Below are 23760 nucleotides of genomic sequence, written 5' to 3'. Positions count from 1 at the left end.
GTCAAAAAGGAAGTAGCAGCAAAACAAAATGACTACAGTTGCTGTAGTCATTCTCATCCCACTGGCAGCAGATCTGGGAGAGGTGATTAGAAGTGACCACTAGATTGGATTTATGAATATAAATTTGAATTACACAACAATTCAAGATTAAATTTTACTTGACTGAAACCAGAATGCAAGGCTGAAGTATGCGTCATCTAGAAGATAGTATGAAGTAGAAAATCAAGTCCCAGGAGAAGCAAAGAATCAATGATCTTCCTAAGTAAAGTGTTAAGGAAAACCAATCACTTCAGGGTTAGATATGCTTTATTTACTCTTCTGCTTGGTTGAATAGGAAAAAGTTTTGATTAGTAGAAGTAACCATAGTAAACCAAAAATAAATGAACTTTAAAAGTAAACAAGACTAGGGCGCCTGGGTGGCTCAGTGGGTTAAGCCTCTCTGCCTTGCTCAGGTCACGATCTCAGGTCCTGGGATCGAGCCCCGCATCGGGCTCTCTGCTCGGCAGGGAGCCTGCTTCCGCCTTCTCTCTGCCTGCTTGTGATCTCTCTCTCTCTGTCAAATAAACAAATAAAAAATCTTAAAAAAAAAAAAAAAAAGTAAACAAGACTAGTTCCATTTGGGTCTCTATGAAAGTACAATTTGATTTAATGACCATTAGGAGAAATGGCAGAAAAGCCTTCGAAATGGCTTTATTTCTGTATAAGGTATAAGGAAGTGAACTAGGTAACATAGTAAGTGACTGGGAAGTTTGAGCACGAGGTGGAAAAAGTTATAAAATGATCTCAGAAAGTATAAGGCATCAGTCTTCTGTGTTTGAGCAAAATATAAATAATTTAATTATGAAGAAAGGCACTGTATTACAAAGCCTAGGAAGTCAACCTTTGCACAACATACTTTGTATTAGAAAAGGCAAATGACAGGAAGGAAATGAATCTCACTTCCTGAACAAGTTTCAGTGTATGCCTGGGGTGGCTGTAGTCTAATCTCTCAAACCATCTCTACTTTTGACACACATAATGATCATAACTAATCTGAGAGGCAGAGGTAACTGAAATAGGTTTGGCATAGTCAATTTACTTAGGAAGAGAATGATCCATATTAGAAAGACAGATAAAAAGGGTTTAAAGAAAGAATGAATTTTTATTTTTATTTTATTTTTATTCTGTCCTCCAGAAGATCTCATTTCCTGACTTAATTTTATAGTTAAGACATAGAGTTCTAGGAAAGATACCTTCTCCTGCCAGAGTATATGACAGGAGAAGTTGGGTTAGGGAAGCAAGAATTCTTTGAAGCTGTAACGTGGGAAAAGGGCAAGAATTTGTTTATCTGTGATATCAGGTCTGAGTCACTGTAAGTTAGAAATTTTGGTCATGCTTTTGAGGCATTTGCTGTGACCATCTTGTTCTGTCACCCATTTTTTTCCTATAGGCCTAAATCTTAAAATATTCAAGGAATATGAAGTTTTAAAATTATAAAAATGGCAGAAGTGAGAAGTACAGAAGAAAAAAATCTTCCCAAATCTATTTTGATATATTCTTAAGTTTTACATTCAAAATGTAAATATTTGTTTCATGAGCTTCTTCCCATAATATCACAAATTTCCTGAACTTAGAGAGACTGAAGAATCAGAAATGTTTTGGTGTATCTACATGCTAATCAGAGAGGAAGAGACCCTGGTTTTATTGTTCAACTTATATTCTCTTCCACGCTACTCTGTCCTCTTTTCAAGCTAGAGGTTCAGGAAAAAAATCAAAGGCCAAGGGAAAACTATAAGTTGATAAATGGATTCTACAAAGGGGGATGAGAGCGGGAGTCAACAACTTCACACTGGATTTCCAATTCATAGAATCAAACTCCCCACAACCTATGCACAGAATAGACCATACAGGTGGTAATCCTACAAAATCAGAAAATAAAGTGTTAACACTGGGGTGGGGAAAAGGAAAGAAAAAGTCAGGGTCTACAATTATCAATCTTAAGTACTGTCCTCAATCTTAAGCCCTCAATCTTAAGTACTGTCCTCATCTGGAGGTCAAATTTTGGTAGGCACAAACATGAGGAGTAAATAAAAAAATGCTTCTTAAGACTTCAAATAGCATTTGACACAAATCTACACTAATGTCATAATTTATTCCTTAAATTCTTGCTTAACTACTTTACATCTCATCCTAGGAAAGATTAGAAATGGTAACACAGAAAGAGGGACTACTAGTAGCAGTCACATGGACAGCTTCTAAGTGACAGTCTGAACACTGAGGGAGGAGACAACATACTTCAAAAACAAACAACATATCTAATTGTTACATGGTACAATAATGTACATTCATACCCTAACTATAAGTAAAATTAAATATATGCTATCCTGTATTTAATGGAGCAGTAAAATATTATTTTACAAATCTTTTCAACTAAAGTGACAGAAGACTTAGCTCTGGTACTGAAGAGAACAAGCTTTAGTTATCTAAGAAATTCATTTGTGTGACATACAATACACATATTCAATCACTGAATATACATATTCAATCACTGAATAACATGGTATAAACTGTATTTTACATAATTGTCATGTAAGTAAACCAAGTATTTAAACTGTCTCCTGGCAAGATTACTACTTAATGTAACACTGTATCAGAGCATGTGCAAAGCACATCTCTGTAACATTGTTCCATTGCTTTGTGGAGCTACTATTAGCCAAACAGTTCTGACTCTTCTATGATAATTTCCAGATTTTATAAGATATAGTAGCAAAGACTATGACTGGCCCCATGGCTGCTGTCCAATAAATATTTACTGAATGAATAACAACTGTTTCATAATTCTGTAGTTTAATAATTTACTTACTTTTGTCACTTCCTCTGCCCAAATCTAGCCAGCATTAAAAATTAGAGAAAAATAGAGCATGAAATTAAGTTGAATTTAACATTTTCTACAACTTAGTATAGAAAAATGTGATTTTTTTAATTCAAGGGTATACTCTCCTTCAGAATCACATTAACATAGTAGTAACTAAATGAGTACAGCTTAATGTACTGTGAAAGTATGCCTTCATATGTATCAATACTATTAGTTTTTGAATCTTATACTAATTTTATAAGTTACTAAGTAATAGTTTTCTAAAACTGAGAATATCTTAGTTGTAGTTCTCTCCTCTGTAAAATGAAAGGTTTGGACTAAACAATTTTTAATTTCTCATTTAGGTCTAAAATTCTAGAATTTTAGGAAACTAAAATAAAGCAGGGATAAACAGACATTGATATAGCCACCAGAGGGGCACAATAAACTTGAGATATAATGAATTAAAAATGACCAGAATTAAACACATCTTATTATAAGTAGATGACATCAGTAGCAAAACAGATGCCTAATAAGTGAACCAAAGTCTTGTTAATTTGTTTAGGATATTCTTACCTAAAATGAAACCTATGATTTATATTTGAAGTTACCAATGACTGAAATAGCTCACACATTTTCATTCATCTACAGCTAGGACAATGGAAATGAATGAATGCATTCTCTTGCTATCTAAGGAAAGCCTTAATTTAGCCAACGCTTCAATAATTAGAGTAGTTTAGAACAACAAAAATGCATTTTAAGTATTCTGTATATAAACTTTCCTATGACATGAATTTCCCCCCTTTTAGCTCAGTGCTAATGGACTAAAATCAATTAACTGTGAATTTATTATAACTGTACTGCAGATTCCATACCACTTCTATGAATGTAATGTATCTAGGAGTATAATGCCAAACACTACATGTATAAATCTTTATTGGCTAATGTTTATGAGCTTTTGGGCTATATTCAGATTTTACATATTTCTATTTTGTTAAAAATTAAAAATTGCTAACATCTCAAAAACTTCCTCAAATCAAGCTCAATGTATATATTGGGTACTACAGAACAATTCTCATTTCTGATTCTTGCCCAAAGCTATCACTGTTCTGCAGCTTTCTTAAGTAAATCAGTACCAAATAGGGAATTGGCCTTGCTACTACAGAAACATAGGGGGTGAGTATGTCTTGGCATGAAACTGCAGAAGAAATTAATCCTATGTAGAGTTTGGGTGAATATTAAGGTAAACATCAAAGATAATGAAAAACAAAGTCAAACTATAAACTTTACACTTTTCTCTAAGTAAATTTTGTTTTCTTTGCCAAAAGTGAAAATACAAAGTGCCAGTTAAATTAATGTCTTTCACTAGAATAAAAGGCACTATCTATTTATATATAAATTTATTTTCTAAAATCTGAATTTGGCATAGCTAACATAGTTGGCAATTAGAACACAAAATTTCTTTTCCTCAAGTTCCAATATTACTTCAGCTAATATTGTAATTTTTGTTGGACTAAGGAATTCATGGCTTTGACTACTTTAGACTTTTACATGCAGATAATAGCAAGAGAAGGCACTTTACTCAAGATGTAGAAAACACAGTAGGCCAACAAACCTTCAGCCATTTTACATGCAGGAAGTTGAGCATGTAAGAGAAATTTACCATATTGTTATCTCCTTCAAGGCGAGCTGAGTTAAGTTGCTTAAGTGCATAGGTAAGAGACAAAGAACACATTATACCAATGAACACAGTGAAACAAGTTACTTCTTCACAATAAAGAACACACGAACAAGTATTAAGAAAGCTGATAAAATGGTTTTCTACTTAAAAAGAAAACTATGTTGTTCTATGGGATTTCACATTGTGGTGCCTATTCAACTTTTCCAAAAGACTCAGATTTTTAAAGACAAAAAACATGATGCTTGATTGATGCTTATTTTAAATTAGAATCATTTAGGAAAAATGCATCACTTTAAAAACTGCCAGTTACCTACAATTTTTATTAAATTTTCACCTATGAAAGCCCTTCTGCCTATCCACAACTTCCCTAATCAAAAATCATTTCTATTTTATGAATGTATGATGCCTTCAACCATGTTCTCTCTCAGTCAACCTCAGCCAGGTCTTGGCATAACCTGAAGAAATATGAAAGGTATGTCAATCCTTGTATTTTTAATAAGTTTTAAATTCTTGTATGTGTTCATTAAGGTTAAGTTATATGATGGTGCTCAATTTACAGATTAAATATTTAGACATCTGTGGAAATGCTCAAGTGGGCAGAGGGACACTCACAAGACTGTGTATTGTGAAGATGTACTTTCCACATTTGTATACCCAAAACTGAGGTCTAAACCTCTAAATATGAGAGAGAACTTTGAAACCAGATGATTTTTTTCTTCTCTCTTTTAACAAAAGTCTAAAATAATTTTTAAAAAAATTTATATAAGACTAAAGAAGGGTTAATGAATGTCAGTTCCTCATAATTTAAATGCAGAAATTTTGTCTTTGCTTCTTTGACAAATTTTATATTATTTTCAAAATTGTGTTTTTGTTCATTGTGAAACTTTCAAGTAGGTTTTCTTTCTGTTCAATTGGTATATTTTTGAGAAATGCCTTTGATGTTGCCTTACCATTCTACAACATGCTAACTAATAAAATACAAGCTAATAAAATCGTAATACTGGATACAGGCATAAATATTTTACTGACAGGGTTAAATCATCAAAAAGTTCAATCTAGTATACTAGATTGTGAACTGAGGGCAGTAGAGATTTTGCATTTATCTCTGAATTTCTCAGCAAAGTGCCTTGTACAAAATAAGCATTTGATAAATATAGACTTTAAAGAAGTCACCAGAAACTAGTAAACCAGTTAAAGAAAAAAAAAGTGCCAATATACACAGGTCCCAAACTTTACTTGCAGAGAAATAACTATTCACTAAACAATCCAAGACAATTTATGGAGTGAATTCAAAGAAATTCTGAGATTAGAGTAAGCTCTTCAAGCTGCCAACTAGGAACGAGGAAATGTGTCAAAGAAGAAAAAAGCAAACACAACTCCTAGTGGTTTCTATTTTTCTGTATTCTTCAAATAAACAGAAAAGAAATACAGAAAACCCCTCCACCAAAGGTCACAAAATAATAGGCATGTCTCAAGACTTTATGTAATAATAAAATAAGAGGACTATTCCTTTCTAAAGTATTTCAGACCTACTGCTATAAAGTTTGAAGAAAAATGGGTTGGTTATTTAGGGGAAAAGAAATAATTATAATCAGGAAATGTGAATTTCTGTCTAAACTAATATTTGAAATATTTGACTATAGTTAAATTTGTTTTATGCAATATATAAATTCTAGAAAAGCTATGTATAAATGAAATTGTTCAATAAAGTCACTTGTATAATCTTTCATTTTTATTTTAAATGTAAATTCTCATGGAAAAAATTTGTCCTCAACAATACTTAGCACAAAAAAACTGTCAAGAAAAAATCTGGATATATCAAAAGAATCTTTTAAAATTTGTCTACTACTGATTCTTACATATTTTTATATGGTAAATGGTAAATGGTAATGATAAAATAATTTAGAATAACCAAAGGTCCTTATAAGGTGTTAAATCCATAAATTTTCTGGAACTTTTCTAGGTAAAAAAGATTTACATTATTCCGTAATAGTGCTTGTTAAAGAAAATTTTGTACTGATACTTGATGACAGTATTCTCATTCCACAGTCATTATTGGGCACATACAGGCATTTTGAATGAAGAGATTTTGACTTTTTTCCAAATGATTCTTATTTATCTTAACATTTTTCCTGATTATGAAATTAGTATCTTAAAAATCAATTTCTATTTTACACATAAATCTACTATTAGCAACTAAAACTAATTCTAATTTAGAGTACTTTGCCACCCATAGTGTTCATTTTTAAAGTTCTGATTCTGTGGAAAGTGTGTTTTGGGAAGTTGGGGTGTTCTTGATGATGACATCATGATAAATCCTGAGGTGAAATAGCCAGAGAATTTGGATTTAATGTCTTGTCAAAGCAAGCTCTCCTCCAGCAGTGACTAAATATTTAGAAGGCTGTTTAGAAGAAAATATTTCTATAAGCAATTTATTCTGCTCATATAAAGTGTTAGGGTACTTTCACAAGACATCACTGTCCAATGCCAATTTTACCAGTTTAAAATTTCACTGTGAAACAAGTCTGAACCTCTTCTTTTCCCAAACAAGGGAGCCAAAGTTGTCTTCCACCAGCACTGTGGCGTATGTTCCTTAAGGCAAAGATTCTTGATGACAGTGGTAGTGAGTTGGGAACAGAAGGCAGGGCGAATGTCAAGCTTCTTGACAAAATATATCCCTTAGTATAAATTAAGAATTAACTTGTTAGCCTCCTCTAATAAATTCAGACTTGTTTATATTGTACTATTTGATCAATGTCTTCAATCTTTGGAATGAAAATATAAACTGTATAAATAACAGGTCAAATAAGTTTATAAATAAAACCTTTTAAGAAACTTATAAATACATAAATGTAAATCATTATATTATTATATTTAATATTTAACCAACTCCATTTAAAAAGATTATTCTGAGGTTGATTTTATGAAAAATATACCAGAAGTTATGTATTCAAATGGGTTTCCTCCTCTTCAAAATAGTCACCTATGTGTCCATGCTGCAACTATTTGAATTGTTTTGGAACCATTCTTGGTGACAATGCCTTTAGTCAGTTTGACTCACATATGAAAAGGAAGTAAAGTTTAATTTTTAGGTCACACATGAGCAATCTCAAACTTGGTTCATTCTCATCTTAATTACTGTTTTTCTATTTCAAATATAATAAACCTATCTCCAAAAGAGTATTTGCCTTCATCACTGAGGATATATAAAGAACATGACAGAGCTTTAGGAGCTCTTATAACTTTTATATTTTAGCAACAGGTGTATCACTGAAACAGTACTGCCTGTGGATATGACTGCTTTGCACTGATTCGGATGTATTAAGTTCTGATAAGTTTGTTTAAACACAAAACAATACCCTAAAGTCATATTATAGTCTTAGTAACAGACTGTAGTTTGCATGGTATAGGAGTAAAATATTTTACACATTTTAAATTTATCAACCCAAGACGTTTTTCTATGAAAAAACACTACTTACTGAAGCTCTAGTTTCTGCAGCTTTTGCCTTTTTTAGTCTGGTTTTTGCAGCATCCAAATCGAGTCTTTTATTTTGTAATAGTTTCCTCTCTTTCTATAAATATAGGAAAGAAAAAAATAAAGGCTAGTGATGTTAAAATCCAGTACGAGTATGTACATTTAAAGTATCATTCTCCATTAAATACATGAATAATCTGATAAACAAAGATCAATGATTACAAAATTGGCTCTGAAGTGACGCTGGACTCTTTTTTCTTATGGTTTTCAATTTTAAAATAATGGAGACATTCTAGATGCCCAGGAAATCTGGGAAAGATGGCAGGTGATGGCACAAAGGAATGCCAATTTTAATATTTTGCAGTTTTGCCATTTAGGGAATGTTTTGCTCTATCTTCTTGGTTGTCACAACTAGGGGGTGGGAGATGTTACTAGGCAGAAGCTAGGTAGGATGCTTCTAAATATCCTATAGTGCAGTACAGCTCCTACAACAAAGAACTATTTTACCCAAAATATCAGTAATGCCCAGATTGATGAACTGTTTCAAAGAGATTATCTAGGAAGTACCTATGGTAAAGGAGGTACGGGCCTAGGTTAAAGTTCCTTGACACCCCAAGGGATCTACATCAAGGACTAGGCAGGCTCCCTTAATGTGCCATAGCACTGAAAGCAACTGCTACTCCAAAGGAAATTTCAAATTTATAGACTGAATACTGAATAAACAGTAGCAAGGTATCTTGGAATTCCTCATGGTAACTTCAACATAATAGGCAAGTTTATAAAAATTCACTGCTTGCTTTATTAATTCTCAGATTTCATATATCACATTTCATCCTACTGACAATCTAAGATCCTTTAAATCATATTTCAACTTGGTGGTTTTTCCTGTTCTCAGGCAAAATACTTTATACACAGAGATAAATTCATTGTAAACATACTGAGTTTCTAGAATATTTTATAATAAGGAATCTGCAAATTAAAGTTTAAAGTAGTATTCACAATAAAGAACAATCTTGCAAAAATCTTAGGAAAAAAAAATCCACCTAGATCTTAACTCTCCATTGCTGGAAAAACAAACTAAAAAGTAGTATTAGGCTTGGGAAGGCTATTATTTATTTCTATAGCAATAACACACAGCTGTGTGAAGAGAAGATAACAGACTTCTAGGGATGCAAACAACAGAAAGCTCAACAGCCAGAAGTATAGTAACTAGGTTTTTGGCTCCCAGTTTAAATGAAAAACCAACATGGCTATACTATGGAGATATTTTGTGCCATATTTTTATAATCATTCCAGGAACTTCTCTACAAATTTTAGTGCTGGTAATGAACAACTGCTGATATAATCTCAATAACACTGCAGGGACACAAAGATGACATATATATTTTCAATAGTTCATTTTGGTTAGCTTTGCGTCCCACTGAATATGTACCTAGCTAGATTACTTAAATTTCTAATCTGCTACATCTACACAGTCAGTAGGAGGGCAAATTATTCATTAAAACGGTAGTAATACATATAAATTATTTTACTACAAAAAAAGGGAACATTTTCCAACTCACAGCAATTGTTTTGTAATCTCCTTCTATAAAGTTTCTTAAAGGAGTGAGAAAATTTAAAGCTGATGTTTGAATCAGCTCTCTGTCTGCTGTTCCAATTCGTTTTTGTGTTTCTCCACATTTAATAAGGGCATTACCTGCAAAGGAAAAAAGTGTTTTGTTTTGTTTTGTTTACCATCTTCTGGTAATTTCAGAAAATAAAATCAGCAATCTGATCTGCTTTAAAGTTAGTTATCACTTGTTTACTTAAAAAAATCCAAGAGAACTGTCATTAGTTTTATTTTAAAAGTAAATTTAAGATTATAAATATCTAAATGAAAATGACAGATGTTCATGAAGTCCTTATCATATCATAGTTAAATGTACCAATTCAACCTATGGAACAAAAGAGGATAAATCATTAAAAATATTTATGATCACAGCTCAAACAGTGGAGACACATTTAAAAAAGCATTATGCTAAAAAAAATATTTTCCTTAATAGATCAAGTTAAAATTTGTCTATTATTTCTATAATATGCATGGGTCTCAAGCATCTTTAAATGATATTATATATTTGTATCTTAAGTTAAAGAAAAATCCATATTTTCCAAAACATATACCTTAATGTTTAAATAGGACAAGTTCAATGCAAAATAGAGCAAAAAGGGGACAACAAGACCAAAGTTCTACTTCCAGTTCTACCTCTAAAAGCTTCAATTGTGTGGATCTTAAATATTCCATGTTAGGATGAGATTAGATCTGATTGGCAAGGAAGATAAAATAACATAGTCATTAAGAGCTCCATGTCTGGGTACAGATCTCTCTTTGAATTACTAGCTGTATGATCACTGATAAATTATGTAATCTAAGACTTGGTTTATAAGCAGGATATAAGTGAAGACTTATAGAAATAATATATTTACTGTATAGTGTAGAGCCCAATGCCAGAAATACTCAATTGTTAGCTCTTATCAATTACAATTAGATTCACAAAGCCTAATTCCAATAATCAAGTTACAGTCAATAGAATTACTACAAGTGAAAACAGATTAAGCATATTAAAAAAGGAAAAAACTGAGAAGCCTTTTGAATGTTCATGCTCCACTAGACCTTCAGCTTGGTGAAGGAAAGGGCTAGGTGTCTTTTATGTACCTTTATGACCTGCAGGATCTAATTGCTTCTGTACCAGCAAGCACAAAAAAACCTGTTTAATGTGTAAAATTTTCCTAAAATTAATAGTTAAAATTTAGAAATAAAACTATAGAAATTTTAAGCATTTTCAGACTTCTCAAAGAAGTATCTTTTGAAGGCCATGATGTAAAATTTTCAATTGTACATTTAACAGTTATTCAATGGATTAATGCCATTCATTTTACAGTATTTAGGTTATTACCTTCTGACATAAAGGTAACTATTAAAACTTTATGTTCATTTTGTTCCAGAATTTGTGAACTATTTTATAAATCAGTACAATATGTAGAAAATCATTTAATTTACCTACATTTCATACCCACATAAGGACCAATTTCCTGTAGAAGTCTTAATAAAGAGAATTATTTGCCATGAACAATAGGAAAAGAAGCTATAGAAATCTGAAATAGTCTTATATTCTGAGAAAATTAGATTTGAGGGATAATAAGCTTTAGAGTTATACATTTAAAATGTCAGCACAGCAACTAACAAAGCAACTAATAAACATAACTGTAAAACATGATTATAGAAAATCTGAACTGCATGAAGAAAATAGAATGAAATATAATCCAAACATCTGAAGATAATCACTGTTAACATTTTTGTCGTACTGACATTATCATGTAACAAAAGCACTAGTGGTGTGTTCAAACAATATGTGCCAGACATTTTATTATAAAAATAAATAAAACCTCAAGAAAACTTAAAATCACCTAGGAGACATATGTAAACAGAGTTTATAATACATCAAAAGAAGTACTATAACAGAGGTTGCAAGAGTCGATGGGAGTACAAGTGAAGAATTCATTTAACTTTTTAGATGTAAAGTGATAAATGTGAATTCTCAGCGTAATAGATACTTAAATATATTAAATATTAAATTGAACTATTCATATTTGCTGGGCACCTGTATTTCTCACTTTATCCAAAATGTAAACAAAAAATTTGGAGTTAAAATTGATTCTACTAATATTAGATAAATGTTCATGATGTTTCTAAGTAGTAAAAATCTATAAGTAAAGCTAGTTTTTAGCAGATCTTTTTGCCTTTTGCTTACCATACGCTGTTCCTGGGCCAAACTCAGTCCCTGCATCAATCATATATTGTCCCAAAAGTTCTGGGTTGTTTATACGACTTGGAGCTTTTCTATCCAGTTTCTCATAAACAAATTCTTCTATCCTGGCATCTAGGAGAAAGGTTTAAAATTATCAATGATTTCAAAAAGCAAAACTATTTAAAATTTTTTTTTACCTACTACCATTTATCACCCTGTAAAATAAGATGACGTTAGCACTTTTAAGTACATATCTTCATACTTAACTTTTAATTTTTATACTAGAATATTATATAGCTCTATGAAACTTATACTTTAGAAAGCTGATAAAGTATTTTGGCACAAAAATATTTACTTAAAGTAAAACTATCATATGATGAATATTCTATGAGATTCTAAAAGCGTTGTTCACCTAATGTCTAATGAAGTTGTCTTTGCCTCTTTGTACAGTCTGATTTTTAACTTTGAATGTATGTTCATTTCAATTTCAAAACCAGGGATTTCTAGCTATGAAAATATGGATATAAAGTGTCTATTAGAACCAAGGAGTCACATACTTCTAAAACCTTTATCATGCTTTGCTTGCTCACATGCTCTCTCTCCTTCCTAGAGTCTAAATATAGGCATGGGAAATTAAGGAATAGAACAACCTAGGTTTGGAACAGTCACAGACCGACATCAGTAATATGAAGTCATGGCTTAATTTTATTTAAAGTACAAGATATATAGATATCTCTCAGCATGTATTCACTCAAAAGTTTTTGCCATTAAAAACGAGGTCAAGGGACGCCTGGGTGGCTCAGTTGGTTAAGCAGCTGCCTTCAGCTCAGGTCATGATCCCAGAGTCCTGGGATAGAGTCCCACATCGGGCTCCTTGTTCCGCAGGGAGCCTGCTTCTCCCTCTGACTCTGCCTGCCACTCTGTCTGCCTGTGCTCCCTCTCGCTTGCTCTCTGACAAATAAATAAAGAAAATCTTAAAAAAAAACAAAAAACAAAACGAGGTCAAAATATGAGATAGGTTAGAAGAAATAGCAGAATGCTAGTATACATGGAAAGGAAAAAAAAATCAGTAAAATCTGAATAAATGCTTGGTTAGTGCAATATACAAAATATTCACACCTGCACACCTGCCTAATAGATATGACAGAGGCAAATGAGAAAAAGGTCAGTTTCCAGAAGTAATGATTAACTATAAATCCAATTTATCATCCAAAGAGAAGCTAAAAAAAAAAGAAAGGCTCCTTTTAAGGATCTCAGATAATTCCTCCACAAGTGCAAGTTTCACACAGTGCACTGAAAACTTAAAAAGTGAATTGAACCAGTAATAGAAGCACTTGAGGAGTCAGCACAAGCATTAATTATAATACATAAAATAGGCTACTGGAATAATACTTGTTTTGTGGTAGACTCTGGAGCAGCATCAGAAGTTCTTAAACAGGACTTTAAAAACCTTTAAATTGGTTCAAACCAAAATGAGTCAGTTCAAAACATAACCATTTAGAAGATGCTAACTACATTTCAGAATTTCATTTTCTGACTAAGAGAGTCATTCTTAGCTTTGGTGCATTTCTATTTATTTGGTCAAAAGTTTAAAGTTGAATCCTATGTTGACTTCATTCAGTTAGTAAAACAATTTGGCATATTTTAAGTAAATGTTCATTTCAATAGGACATCAACAGACCATAATAAAATCTTAAAAGAATATGTGGGCAATACTGCTATTATGCGATAGATATTTTTGAAAAACCCTAGGTTGTGGAAAATTATACCCTAAAAATTACAGGACTTACATGTAAAAGAGGTTTGAGCCTGACCAATCATAATCTATGTAACTTTATAATCAGAGAACAAACAAACAAAAATCTAAATTTGTTTACTACTTTAGACTTAAAAAAACACTAATGTAAAACTGTATTATATGAGCTGCTGTAACTTTGTACTAATGAAATTCCCATTTACCAGTTGTGTATGAGTTTGCCACTCAGAAAAATATGTAGAACAGACTACTTATGTGAAGAACTCTGGACAGAGCAAGGAACATACAGAAAAATGTCTACTACTTTTTTTTTTTTAAGATTATTTATTTATTTGACAGAGAGAGAGAGAGAGAGAAACAGTGAGAGAGGGACACAAACAAGGGGAGTGGGAGAGAGAGAAACTAGCTTCCTACAGAGCAGGAAGCCCAATGTGGGGTTTGATCCCAGGACGCTGGGATCATGACCTGAGCTGAAGGCAGACACTTAAGGACTGAGCCACCCCGTCACTCCATGTCTACTACTTTTTTAAGGTGCTCTGGTACATAATTTATGTAGCCTTAAATGAGTAAGAAATACCACATGGTGCCCAAAGATAATAGGCCTCACTCAAAAGTGTAGAAGGCCTATTTCAAAAGATTACCATGATTTAATTAAAATGGTACAGAATTACTCATGTTTTGTTTAGGTTCATAGGATAGCAGCAAAGATTAAAGTTTGGAACTTTAGTATCCAAAAATGAGCTTATTGCATTTCACAACATGGTCACAACACTGGGGAAAACGGGAAGGAAAGCATTTGCTGCCCTTGTTCTTCAGTTTTGATATGTAAAGCTCAGAGTGAAAAGACTGGATTTTGATGCACCAGATTCTAGTTCTGTTTCCACTTCTAATTAGCTATTCTACACTGTATAAAATGCTAACTTATGATTTGCAATTAATAAACAATCATGTACCTTATTTGATAAATTATTGAGATGGGTGATCTGAAAAACCTTACAGTTGTCTGAAAATCAAATGTAATAATTTATGTAAAAACATCAAACTTAACATAAATAATTGGTAACTATGTAAGTTTCCATATAATTTTCCCTTAATTATTTAGGGACAATTATCCCCCCCATGAAAGGAAGATTAATTTATTGCCATAGCCCTTCCTAACGCTTAAAATTAAAAGCCACACCTAGGGTACCTGGGTGGCTCAGTCTATTAGGTGCTGACTCTCCTGATGCTGACTCTTCTGATCCTCGACTTTGGCTCATGTCATGATCTTAGTTTTTGAGATCAAGCCCCACCTTGGGATCCACACTGAGTTTAGGATTCTCTTTCCCTCTTCCTCAAGGTATGTGTGTGGGGGATACTTGTATTTCTCTCTCTCTCTCAAAACCAAAATTCATTCCCTTAAATTTTCAAAAAGATTCTATAAAGACATGGAAAACCCAAGCAGTGAACCTGTTAGAGGGTACACAGAGGTGTTTATCACCCTCTTCTTCACCAAAAGGACGCGCGCGCGCACACATACACAACCAATACACCTGAAAGCCATAAACCAAAGACTGTTTTCAAGAGCAATCAAAACCTGTTTAGTTTTTTTTTTTTTAACATTAAAAAAACCTAACGGTATCCTTTAATCAGATTAGTCAATATGGTAGACAAAGGTAAAAAGTTTCTTACTTGGATTTGGCTGCAATAACACTTCAGTTTGTTTCATTATTTTTTCTGTCCATATTTTGGTACATTCAGCTTTGCTAAGAAGGTTCTCTAAGTGAGCATCCAATTCTGTCTTCTCTGCCTGGCCAAGCTTTTCTTCTGTGAACTGTTATTAATTACAAAAAAAATTAAATATATCTCAAATACATTTTAGGAACCTATATCAATAATTAATAACTCAAACCCAGACAGTCCTGAACATACAAATAAATGTAAACCATTGCACCGAATGCTTTTTTTTTGCCCCTATGGAAATTTATCCGTACCTTTTTTACAGCACTTACCCTGACCTTCTCTTAAGGTTACATCTGCTAGAATGGATAGGGTAAACTCTAGAAAATCTATAGGCTGCCTGGTATATAAAGTATACAAATATTTCTTACATATAAAGTAGGTTAGTATAGTGGTAAGTAATAAGAACTTTAAGTCAGTCAGTACTAAATTCAAATCCCAGCTGCACTACTAATTTTGTGACCTAAACAGGCTTTTGAGTATTTTTTCCTTAGGTATCTTCTATCATTAAAGAGAGATGATACATAATGTACAGTACCTTGAGAATTAAGTAAGAGTACGTATGCAAATCACTTTCTTCAGTGCCTGGTAATTATTATTTTGAATTTAAAAAGGGCTGCTTATGTTTAATACAGCTTTATATTAATGGCACTTTAATCACACCTAGTTAGATAGGCTTTTATGGGATGTTTTGGGAAACTATCATTCAAGTTGTTTCTTCAGGATATGTTCCAACAATTGATTCACAAACTAACTTCTGGAACATACACTATTTCTACTATGGAAGAGCATATTTTTAAAGATCATAATATGTAGTTAAATATACTCAGCCTATCAATTTTTATTACGTTGAGTGTGTTGGTTTTTGAGGGAAGGCAGCAATGCCCATACATAAGCAAAGAGATAAAAAGACTACCATGTACATTTTATGGAGACTTTTGAAGACTTTTAATTAAATACCTCTAGAATAGGTGGCTTTCTCCCATTTTAACAGAGGCATATCACTAACACTAATTCTACACTCATTAGCCATGACTCATTTCTGGCTGAAAGAATATAATATATACCTTGTTTTTTTCTCCCCTTTCATTTCATAAAATATCTTCTGCTGCTCCATTTTTCCGAGTTTTATTGTTTCTTTCAGCATCCTTCTTATTGGCCCAATACTTTATGATTACCAGTTAATATTTTTAGTTAAAAAGTCCTCTAGAATGTTATTCTTAGAGTCTGGTTACAAGCCCCCCTTGAAGGTCTTGTTCAGGGGCTAGAAATAAATGCTTCAATAGCTTTTGTAAAGCTTTAGGTCTTTTCAAGACTGGCCTGTAGCCAAGCCCTCAACCGGTGGGTGGAACGGAGAATATCACTTCCAAAACTATTGCCTAAGCCCACAATCTTGCAGTGTACTGTAACCAAGGAGAGGAACAGGAGATGCATTGGGCAAAAGATCAAAACCCTGATGCCAAGGTCAGTTGGATAACTACTACAATTTCACTTTAACCCACTGAGCCACCCAGGTGCCCCTGCAATTTCACTTTTAAGAGAGAACTATGGCATTCTCTACAGATCCCTGAAGATTTGAGGCTATAGACCTTCTACAGAGGGATAGGTTAGAATTCCACATGTTCAAAGTCTACCTCTAATGGTTAAATAGATTATCTCTCAGATAAAGCAAGGAACTGAAGGGGAAAAAAAAAAAGGGTAATTTACCCAGGTGAACATCACCTATAAAGAATGATCTACCAGTAGAAAAAATTCTTAACTTAGCACCTTAATAAGAAAGTATATCTATTTATTTGATTGATTTCTTCAACAAATATTTATCAAGCATCTTCATGTGTGCCAGGCATTATTCTAAGCACAAGGGTTTCAGCAGCCAAAAAAAACAGACAGGTTTCTGCACTTAGGAGGGCAAACAACAAACAATTTGATAATAAGGATACAAAAATAAAAAGACAGTGGACAGAAGACTGATACAGGTGGTCCTATTATTTCTTGAATGAGTGACTGAACAATTAACTGAATGAATCAATAACTTTGAATATAGAGGAAGGAAGAATTCAATCTGCAGGAAGGGAAGGAAACAGGAGAATCAGCGAAGGCTTCAAGGGGAGAAGGATATGCAATCTTGGCCTAGACATGGGGAAGAGGAGTTTGAGTGTGAGATGTAGGTGGTTAGACAGACACCTTCTCTGAGCAGGTAACAATTGGCCTGAGAGTGAATGCTAAGAAATGAGGGATTCTAAGGGCAGCGCATAGAGTTCTCTGATGATTTATCTTCCAGTTGCATTTCTAGGTAGGTCAGTTTTTGTGCAAGGCACTCTCCTAAGAAATAGAAGATGTGGTTGCTGTTTACAGGAGAGCTAAATGAAAACTATTATATAAATAATATAAACTTACAGGCCTAGTTTCTTCAGTACATAAAATCATGTTTAACTTTATCTAACACATCGTTTAGAAACAATGGAATTAGAGGTACAGGCTAGAACTTACTTAAAAATGTTTATAAATAGCAATTTATAAACAGTAGTTCATCAGTAAGTTTATCTAACACGTTAGGTTTCAGGGCAAATTTTCTCCCAATAATATTTCAGAGAACCAACAACTAGAAAGCTAATTATTTGGAAAATAAAATATTTCAAACTTTAGGTCAGAAGATTCTTTTAATTATTTAGTTTCTCCTTTATGATTCTCATTATACTACCTTACAATATCTTTCCTTAAATACTTTGCTTTTTAAGTGAAAAGACAGAGTGTGAAAGTATAACTGCAAAGCTCAGTATTTGCAACAAGCTATTTTTTGTATGAGTCTGAGCAAGAAATAAAGTAAACTGACTTAGAATGTAAGATCCTATAAACACGGTAAGCAGGTTTTTAATATTTTAGCTCAGAAGGGTAAAAAACAAAACCCAAAAATATAAGGAATGCCTAAGTATGAGTGAGGTAAAGTTTGATTATAGAAAACCAGTTTAGAAAATAGCAGTTCTGTAGGAAAGCCCATGTGAGTAGTTTGTTAAGTACCAGTAATAAAGTCTGATATTTACTCGCATTTTCTGGGAGTAAAAACAGTTGCTATTCTTTTACTCTACCTAACTCTGTGCTTTGAATTCCAGTATGTTACAGATGTTCTTGTTTTATCTTTTGTCTTTAACATTTTCTTTTCTCAGTAAGATCATTTCTAAAGACTTTTTTTTTTTTTTTTTTAACTTCTGTGGTTTTAACAGTGTCAGGGCTTAGTATAAATTAGAAAATGCCATATAGGGGCACCGGGGTGGCTCAGTGGGTTAAGCCTCTGCCTTCAGCTCAGGTCATCTCAGGGTCCTGGCATTGAGCCCCACATCAGGCTCTCTGCTCAGCAGGGAGCCTGCTTCCTCCCCACCCCTCTCTGCCTACTTGTGATCTCTCTCTCTCAAATAAATAAACAAAATCTTAAAAAAGAAAAGAAAATGCCATATATATGCTGTACATTTTATATCAAATATTCCAAAAAACCCTTTTTAATATACAGGTAAGAATCAATATAATATATAGGTAAGAATCAAAACTTTATTGATAAACATTTTGCCTAAGGTGTCAGTGTCATGTTTTAATTCCACATGTTTATTCAATCATAGTCTCATTACACTATAAGACTTCCAGTAAATATTTGCTGATTTTAAGATATTAATATTTTCTACTACCATTATACAAATATATTTCAGTTCTTCCTAGCCCCTGTGTCTTTGCTCACAGCACTCTGGTCAGCTGGATCTTACAGCCCACCTCGGCTTCCTACATGTATTCAATAATCATCAAATTAAGGGTAACTTTAATCCTATCTGGAATGAATAAAAAAAAGGCAGGGGTACAGAAAAACATTACTAATGTTATCATATATTTAAGCTGAAATCATACATTTAAATTTTATTAAATATGTATTTAATTACATTAAAATATATTTTATATCATATATTTATATATCATATATTTATAATTTCATAAGAATTAATTACATTAAAATAATTTAATTACAAGACATATGTCTTGTAATTGTAAAAAAATATGTAATATGTTAATATGTAATATGTAAAAAGACATATACAATATGTCTTGTAAAAGACATAATATCTCCCATGATTTTATTGTAGGGGTTTAAGGATTTTTTTCCATCATTAACCAGAAAGTATGACATATTAGCAATATAGTATCATTTAATACATTTTCTCTAATACATTTTAAGAAAGCATCTACTATAGAAAAGAGTTATATCAACTAAATTTAGGTTTATATTGTTAATCAAAATACTTGTGGCATATATATTTTCTTCTATTGTATGTGAGATGTATAATCAGCACATGACATGATTCTTGCCATCAAGGATTTTATGATCTTAAGAAACATAAAATGATAATAACAGTTTGCTTCTGAGAAAGATAAAAGAGCCGTTCTTTCTTTAAAAAAAAAAAAATCCTTTTCCCAAATACTAAAAATCTAAGTCTAAAATCATTACTATTTGTAGTCTCCTATCAGCTGTTAAAAACTATAGTTGATTTTAAGCATTTTAATGAATGTTTAGTAGTTTTAATAAAAACCTTTGTGAAAACAACCTAAAATGAAAGTCAGAATATATCACAGAAATCCAAACCCAATGTTTTCCTAGATATTATTTGATGTACAGTTCTCTAATAATTATCTCATTAGTAATACAGTAAAATGACATGAGAACAGAAAGCTTAATCCCCTCTCTTTATACATTTTCTGTAAACATTGCTTTAAGGAAAGGACTATGAGTCAGCCACATTATGCCAAGCACAGTGATCCTTTCTTTATTACAGGATGACCATATAGCCTACAGTATGAAACACGGAGCCTGGATTCCATACCATAGTTTACCACAAAGAGAAAAGGACAACAGGTAAAAAGGCTTTGTGATGAAAGGCAACTACTTAGTATGAACTCTTATCCTCAATTCATGGGTAAAGTAATATTTTAAAAGTTATCTAAACTTCTTGGGGAAAAAATGTATAACACGTATTTTAATTATAATGTGTTAGTAAACTGTAAGTAGGTCCTTCTCAACTCATTCTCATTTTTGGCTGCTCTTCGGAATTACCTGGGGAAGCTTTCAAAAACGATGATGTCAAATCCAATCCCAAGGATTCCACTTTAACTAGACTGGGGTGTATTCTGTAAAGATTCCTCACGTAATTTTAAGTGCAGTTAAGACTGAGAAATACTGTTCTAAGCACACGGGTGATTATTTTAACATCAGGTTAACCATCTTCTATCTAGTAGTTTACTAAATTAACACCAATAATACCAAAGGATATGATGTTTTGGGTAACAGCAAATATGCAAAGTTTTTACATAACAAGAAAATGTATGGACTTTGAATGTGACAAGTTTTATTAGAATTTAAGAGACATATAAAGTTGTTATAGTTTAAATTCCATAAAGGAAACAGGATTTCAAAAGGGCTTGGACCAATGTTTAGCCAATTTGGAAATCCATCCAGATACAATCTAATAGAGGAGTTAGTTGAGGGCAGCATTGTATTCATCTTTAACTCTCCAGGTTAGACACACCATTACTTGTTAAATTAAATCAGAGATGAAAGCCAAGGTTGCAACTAAATTTTAAAGACTTTTTTTTTCCTCTCAGAAAAAAAACTCATGAAGTTCATAGTATAACTTCAGTAGTTAGGTCAAAGGAAATGTTAGAAAATTAAAATGAAACTCCTAAGTAATTAAAGTTGAAAATTTTTTGGGGGGGGGAGTATATGGTCTTATTTTAAAGATGGTGAGCAAAAGTTTTGCTTCAGTATCAATTCTGAAATAAAAATGTGTCCACTTGGAACATTTATCAAATGAAGTAACAGAACAATACTTCAAAAATGGATATTTACTACAAAGAAAAAAACAATTATGACAACTGGGGCAATGAAGGTTTTGAGGGCATCAAATAGGTCTCATTCATCTTTGTACTTCAGTGCTAAGCACCTAGGAGGTACTCAATAAATACAGACTGAATTAAACAGTTTAATATTTCAGACTGGCATTAATCAACTCCAAGTTCAGTAGATATGTTAGAAAAATACTAATAAAAATAACAAGATCATTTAACATGCTAAATGATTCAAAGAGTAAACTTTGCATATGGATACGCTGCTTGGCTAAATTGATATAAAAAATTTAAAAAAACAATGTTGGATACTGTGAGAGGGGAATAAGAAACAGTTGATTCCTCAGGATATACAAACTTAATAAAGATGTGAAAGCCAGAATTTTATAGCTCCAAGGGACCTTACATAACACTTATTAGATCATGCCACATGATTGTACAGAATTAAAAAATGACACAGGAGTTCACATCAAGCTCTTGTGGTCTGAGATGAACTTTAAGATTTATCTTGAGGGAAGGAAAGAATACACAAAGAGGGAGGGGGTGGAGGGTGTTCACAATGAGTTTAACTGTATGAACATAAAGTCTAGAGTTAGAAAAGTACAAAGTATTTGGGGAATTAAAAAATAATTTGATAAAAATACAGTATTTATATGAGTGAGAGAAAAGAGAAGGCTGCTCAACTAAGGAGTCTACCAAAAAGACAGTAAGAATAAATAGCTTTTAAGATATTAATAAAGTAACAATTTATGGAGGTCAAATTACCTGTTGCTTTTGTATTTTTTTATTTTGAGGGAGTTAAGAATAACAAAAGCACCCAAACATACTGTTAAAGAATGAATATTCCTATTGATTATACATTTTTTACCTCAACATTCTTTCAAAGTTGCAAGACATATAAACAGATTTTATGAGTGAGAGTAGAGTGGTAAAACCCATTTGTATGTTTAATAGTTTTGTTTTTTTTTTTTTTAAATAGGGAATGTTTACTTGTTAACCTAAAAATTTTTAAGTAAAATGAAAAAAGATATGGCAGTTACTGGTCACTCAAAGAATGGCCTATTCCTTAAGGTATAATTTGAACAGAAATTATTATTTAGAAATGTGAAAGCTGAATTCCATTCCTACTGTTCTTATTGCTTATAATGAGTAACTGGCATAGCTCTTACCTATTCTTAGCATGAAACTTGGCACCTGACACTATACTGATGTCAATGCAATCTGACTGGGAGTTCAGTTATCAACTAAGTACTAAAATGACAATGCAGTGTTTTTGCTGAAAGTTACCACACAACATTCCAAATTTCACGTGTTTTCGAATGAATTTTTTCCCTTATGTAATAAAAAAAAGTACTGTGCAAAATGTCAAACATTAAATTTTAATAGTATATTAAAACTTAGCTTTGTAACTGTCAACATTCTGTCAATGTTTCAACTTTTCTCTCTTCTGGAGTATTTTAAAGCAATCTTCAGACATGATATAGTTCATACATAAATATTTCAGAATCTATTTCTAACAGATTTAATACAAAAAGACATATTTAGGAGTCTGTTTCTGCTGAAATTTTTCCCTTCTCAGTAAATGGCTCAAGCCAAAACCGTATAGACACCCTTAACTCATCTTTCTTCCTAACCTAGAGCCAATCTGGGAAGGAATATTGAATAGATTCTGAACCTTCTCTGCTATCACCCTCACCTAAGTTTTATTACTTTTTGCCCATCCTATGGCTATAGCTCCCTAACCAATGTCCCAGGTACCCCAGAACCTCAGTCTTCGTACTTTTTCCTTCTGCCTAAATTGCTTTTCCTCCAAAAAACTGGAACTGTCACTTCCTTGAGGTCTCTTGGAATTTGATCCTATTGAAAAGGCTTGCCATGATTATTATGCCTATACAACATGGCAAAAACTGCCATCCCCGCCATTAACTTACCACCTCTCCTTCACCTGATATATTTACTGTTAGATTATAAGCTCCAGGAGGGCAGATGTTTTGTTAATTTTATTCACTGCTTTGTCACCAGTGTCCAAAATAGTGTAAGGCAGACATGAAGTAGGCATGAAAGTATTTAATAGTGAAAATCATTTGATAGCTCAACAGATTAGGAGAGACTTTAAAAAATTTGAAACAGGGGCGCCTGGGTGGCTCAGTGGGTTAAAGCCTCTGCCTTCAGCTCAGGTCATGATCCCACGGTCCTGGGATCGAGCCCCATATTGGGCTCTCTGCTCAGCAGGGAGCCTGCTTCCTCCTCTTGCTCCCTCTGCCTGCCTCTCTGCTTACTTGTGATCTCTGTCAAATAAATAAGTAAAATCTTTAAAATAAATAAATAAAATAAATAAAAAATCTGAAACAACAAGTAATTAAAATTCACCTAGGAAGTACATCTTTTGAGAACTTTGCTAGATTTTTTATATCAACTCTATCGATAATTTAAATCAAATTCCAGTACACGTGTCTGTTCCATTTAAGCACTGTGCATTATGTACCTGAAAACATACCCATCTTTAAAAGTGTCATAATGTCGGGCACCTGGGTGGCTCAGTGGGTTAAACCCTCTGCCTTCATCCCAGGGTCCTGGGATCAAGTCCCGCATCGGGCTCTCTGCTCAGCAGGGAGCCTGCTTCCTTCTCTCTCT

General features: G+C 32.8%; 1 protein-coding gene and 1 long non-coding RNA gene across 5 annotated transcripts in view; one reads left to right on the top strand and one right to left on the bottom strand.

Annotated features, from left to right (window-relative positions):
• The window catches only part of SH3GLB1 (SH3 domain containing GRB2 like, endophilin B1), a 34072-nt gene that overhangs the window by 8311 nt on the left and 2001 nt on the right, over positions 1-23760 (bottom strand). Inside the window, exons 2-7 of one of the 4 annotated variants that reach the window (XM_082688227.1) lie at positions 15202-15343; positions 11778-11906; positions 9552-9685; positions 7994-8086; positions 4449-4535; positions 2843-2866 (exon numbers count right to left, since the gene is read on the bottom strand). In XM_082688227.1, coding sequence (XP_082544353.1) covers positions 2843-2866; positions 4449-4535; positions 7994-8086; positions 9552-9685; positions 11778-11906; positions 15202-15343 — 609 coding nt within the window. The remainder of the gene's footprint in view (positions 1-2842; positions 2867-4448; positions 4536-7993; positions 8087-9551; positions 9686-11777; positions 11907-15201; positions 15344-23760) is intronic. The other 3 variants (XM_082688228.1, XM_082688229.1, XM_082688230.1) reach the window with 3 other exon arrangements.
• The window catches only part of LOC309843068, a 135722-nt gene continuing 131842 nt past the window's right edge, over positions 19881-23760 (top strand). The window contains exon 1 of the long non-coding RNA XR_014299928.1: positions 19881-23635. This is a non-coding gene — a long non-coding RNA (uncharacterized lncRNA). The remainder of the gene's footprint in view (positions 23636-23760) is intronic.

The sequence above is a fragment of the Mustela nivalis genome (assembly GCF_964662115.1).
Source record: "Mustela nivalis genome assembly, chromosome: 10".
NCBI lineage: Eukaryota > Metazoa > Chordata > Mammalia > Carnivora > Mustelidae > Mustela > Mustela nivalis.
Note: the sequence above shows the minus strand (reverse complement) of the source record. Positions and strands in the feature narration are given on the sequence as shown.